Source organism: Lontra canadensis, unplaced genomic scaffold (assembly GCF_010015895.1).
Source record: "Lontra canadensis isolate GAN:19392208 unplaced genomic scaffold, GSC_riverotter_1.0 scaffold121, whole genome shotgun sequence".
Lineage (NCBI taxonomy): Eukaryota > Metazoa > Chordata > Mammalia > Carnivora > Mustelidae > Lontra > Lontra canadensis.
Genome location: NW_022631115.1, coordinates 1835004 through 1839227, shown reverse-complemented (window position 1 = coordinate 1839227; position 4224 = coordinate 1835004). Strand labels below are relative to the sequence as shown.

The 4224-nt window shown below is 38.5% G+C and overlaps 1 protein-coding gene across 1 annotated transcript; it reads left to right on the top strand.

Moving 5' to 3' along the window:
• Positions 1–208: 208 nt before the first annotated feature.
• SNAI2 (snail family transcriptional repressor 2) lies at positions 209–3971 on the top strand. Its single transcript, XM_032841187.1, has 3 exons — positions 209–460; positions 1266–1811; positions 2697–3971. Exons 1-3 carry the CDS (start codon positions 382–384, stop codon positions 2876–2878), a joined length of 807 nt encoding a protein of 268 aa, XP_032697078.1. The 5' UTR covers positions 209–381; the 3' UTR covers positions 2879–3971.
• Positions 3972–4224: the final 253 nt, after the last annotated feature.

The window sequence follows — 4224 nt, the reverse complement described above, 5'->3', positions numbered from 1 at the left end:
ACCTCTCTTGAAAATACTTAAGCACTTTTTTCCCCTCTCAACTGAAATCCCGAAGAACAGCCCATTTTGAACCAGAATAATTTAGTCTGACAACAGATTCTTCCTCTGTTCACAGCTGTCCCAGAGGGAGGAGCTGAAATCCGAACCTCTCCTCTGTGATTGGATCCTTCTTGCAAAAGAGAGGAAAAAAAAAACCCTCCCAGCCAAAACGGGCTCAGTTCGTAAAGAAGCCAGGCGACTTCAGAGGCGTCCGCCCGTCCGCCAGCCGCACCTGAGCGCGGCCCCAGCCCGAGCCCCGCCGGCCGCGATGCTCTAGGGACCGACAGCGTCCTCCCGCCGGACCGTTATCCGCGCCGGGCGCCCGCCGGACTCGCCGGCAAGATGCCGCGCTCTTTCCTGGTCAAGAAGCATTTCAACGCCTCCAAAAAGCCTAACTACAGCGAACTGGACACACACACAGGTAAAAAAATAAATAAATAAATAAATAAATAAATAAAATTTTAAAAAAAGAAATTATCTCTATCTATCTACCTATCCATCTCTCTGTATATTTATAAATCTACTGATACGTGTTACAACTCAAATATTATTACAAAAGAACCAAAGACAAAGTTGTTTTCTTTTCAAACAGTGTCCTAAAAGAGAGTTCAGATTATTTTGATAATTTCGGTTAAGTTTTAATTCAAAACTTTTAGAGCTCCTAACTGACAAGGAAAACTTCATTCAACTCTTGCAACTTCATTTTCTAAAGCTTGTATATACATGCATAATGAGTACATGGAGGATGAGTAACACAATACGTAAATGTTGAGTTACTGCTTTTTTCATGTACTAAGGCTCCTTTCCTTCAGAAAGCAGCTTGATCTACACATATCTTTGTACTCACAAAGAACCTGCAAATAACCCATGCATAAAATGGAAAACAACTTTTTTTTTGTATCTTTAAAATAATATATAAATTTTTTCTCCTCAGTGCAGACTGTGAAGGCACCCACTTGGCTGCACTCCTTCACTGCACAGCATGTTACAGCTCCTGTCACACTATGTATGCAGGAGGCATAGATGTGCATTAAAGCACAATAACTATTTAGCAACAAGGGTGGAAACGAATGTTTTACCAATGCCTATGTCTTTCCTAAATGAGTCTATTTACTACATTGTAAAGTCCTGTGTGTGGGTGTTGCAAAGTAGCTCCTTAGTGTGTTTTCAAAGTTATTTTTTTTTTTTTGCCTTAATCTTCTTTCCTTTCCTTTTCTTTCCACTAGTGATTATTTCCCCATATCTCTATGAGAGTTACCCCATGCCTGTCATACCACAACCAGAGATCCTCAGCTCGGGAGCATACAGCCCCATTACCGTGTGGACTACAGCAGCTCCATTCCACTCCCCACTACCCAATGGCCTCTCTCCTCTTTCTGGATACCCCTCATCCTTGGGGCGAGTGAGTCCCCCTCCTCCATCTGACACTTCGTCCAAGGACCACAGTGGCTCAGAAAGCCCCATTAGTGATGAAGAGGAAAGACTACAATCCAAGCTTTCAGACCCCCATGCCATTGAAGCTGAAAAGTTTCAGTGCAATTTATGCAATAAAACCTATTCAACTTTTTCTGGGCTGGCCAAGCATAAGCAGTTGCACTGTGACGCCCAGTCTAGGAAATCTTTCAGCTGTAAATACTGTGACAAGGAATATGTGAGCCTGGGCGCCCTTAAGATGCACATTCGGACCCACACTTTACCCTGTGTCTGCAAGATTTGTGGCAAGGCGTTTTCCAGACCCTGGTTACTTCAAGGACACATTAGAACTCACACTGGTAAGAGAAAAACGTAGACAGGAATGTGACTGTCTGATAGAATGAAGCTCTGGGCTGCCTGTTGAATTTGCATTAAGTAGTGGCACAGTGTTTTTAATGATGGATGATCATTTATAGCTACTTCCTGATGACTCAAAAATTTGTTAGAGCAGAGTGCTCCATTTCTTGTTAACAACCTGTACTCCAGAGACTGCAAACAGCATTTAGACTTTGGAAAGTAGAGTCAGAAAGTTTGGTCTCAAAGATCAGTTAGAAAATCAGGAAAGATGTGCTTGAATGTGTGTTCCGTGAAACTGCTCCCAATATTCAGCAAACGCTATCTTCATCAGCTGGTTTGGAGATATGTGAAGGGTTCACCTATAGTTTTCTGTTGGTTACATTCTTGCCGTGGTATCTATCACCCCATAGCAAGTTAGAGAGTTAGAACTGAATTTACTCTCTGTTGTTTTATTGTGTTTTGTTTTGTGCTGCTGGATATTTTATTCCTAGCACAAAATCATCCTGCAGGGAGCCAAGGCATTTATCCAACCTTAGTCATAATACAGAATGAGGGAAAAGGGGAAATATTAGGAAATGTTGGGAGGAGCTCAACATTAGCTGCACCTGCTGAAGCAGAAAGCTTTAATAAGTGAAAGTCCTAGAACTACATGAAATATTTCTGCATGAGTGGCAGCAGTAACAATATTCTTGGTGTGATTTTTTAATGCAATATTCAAATTTATCTTAAAGGGCCAGATATGAAAATAAGTATCTGCTAAGGGGAATTTTAATCAAGTTTTTTTTTTTTCAAAATGTGATTTTTATTCACAATAACTTTATCTGACTTTATGTTTCCTCTAAAAACACTGACTGTCTTTCTTTTCCAACCCCCACCTCCACCGCCAGGGGAGAAGCCTTTTTCTTGCCCTCACTGCAACAGAGCATTTGCAGACAGGTCAAATCTGAGGGCTCATCTGCAGACCCACTCGGATGTAAAGAAATACCAGTGCAAAAACTGCTCCAAAACCTTCTCCAGAATGTCTCTTCTGCACAAACATGAGGAATCTGGCTGCTGTGTAGCACACTGAGTTACGCAATCAATGTTTACTCGAACAGAATGCATTTCTTCACTCCGACTCCAAATGACAAATAAAAGTCCAAAGGCATTTTCTCTTGTGCTTACCGACCAGATAATGTGTATAGGCGCGCGCGCACACACACAGACACACACAGGCGCATGCAGACACACACACATACACTAAAAGCTGCAAGAGCACTAAATCCATGTGTTCAAAGTTAATCCTTTCCATGTGAAGTTTGAAATTACTATATATTTACTGACAGCTAGATTGAGAGGATAAAAGACAAGAATCTTTCTCTTCAAAAGATGAAGCAAAAAGCACATTGCATCTTTTCTCACTAAGAAAGAATGCAAAGATTTACATTGCTGCCAAATCATTTCAACTGAAAAGAACAGTATTGCTTTTGTAATAGAGTTTGTAATAGAATTTCCTATAGGAAGAGAATTTGCCAGACGCTATCTCAGGTGCCTTATAAAGTATTTCAAGTTTACTTCATTACATGTCTGATGTCTGGTTATCATTGTTGAACTAAAGCCTTTTTTTGATTACCTGTAATGCTTTAAACTGTATTTTTAAGAGAGAGACCGAGAAAGAGAAGAAAAAAAAAAAAAAGAACAGGAACAAAACACAGGAGAATGTATTGAGAGTGTTTTGTTTTTGTTTTTGTTTTTGTTTTTGCCAACAAAGAGTATGCTCCCTGGGGGAGGAGGGAGAGTATAGCTTTGAACATTCCTGGTGCATGCTCTATGTCTTACCTTTTAAAAGAACTTTTAATGATTTTCTAAAATTAATTAAAGATGGGAATAAGTGCAAGAAAGGGTTCTTAGAAACTCAGTAATGTACTTAAACTATTTTAAATGCATATGACAAATGCAATTCATACAGCACCCTTCCAAGTGCCTTTTTAAAGTAATTGTATAGATGATGAGTCATTGTAAATTTGTGTTTATTTTTATATGATTGAATGAGTTTTGTATGAAAGTGAGATGTTGTCTATAGCTGATGCTTATAAACAACCTGAAGATTTGTGAAATCAATGTTTCTTTTTTAAAAAACAATTTTTAAAGGTCCTTTTTTACAATAAACATTTTTGATTTAAAACCCATTGTTTGTATACTATTTTCAGAGACTTTACTTACTTCATGATTAGTACCAAAGTGCTATACAAAGAAATTTTTTCTTAAGAGAAAAAGCGAATAGCATTTTTATGAACAAGTGTTATTTTTATGTATTAGATTATAATAAAGTATAGTGCTAGTATTTTTTTCTTTACTCTTAAGATAATATTGTCACATCCAAAAAGACCACAATAGTAGTAGTTCTAAGTATATACATTTAACAAAAAATTACAC

Excerpts from the sequence above, each read along its gene's own strand:
- SNAI2 (XM_032841187.1), top strand. The coding sequence starts at position 382 with ATGCCGCGCTCTTTCCTGGTCAAGAAGCATTTCAACGCCTCCAAAAAG. Across the intron at positions 461-1,265 it reads CGAACTGGACACACACACAG|TGATTATTTCCCCATATCTC; the intron begins GTAAAAAAATAA and ends TCTTTCCACTAG. Across the intron at positions 1,812-2,696 it reads ACACATTAGAACTCACACTG|GGGAGAAGCCTTTTTCTTGC; the intron begins GTAAGAGAAAAA and ends CTCCACCGCCAG.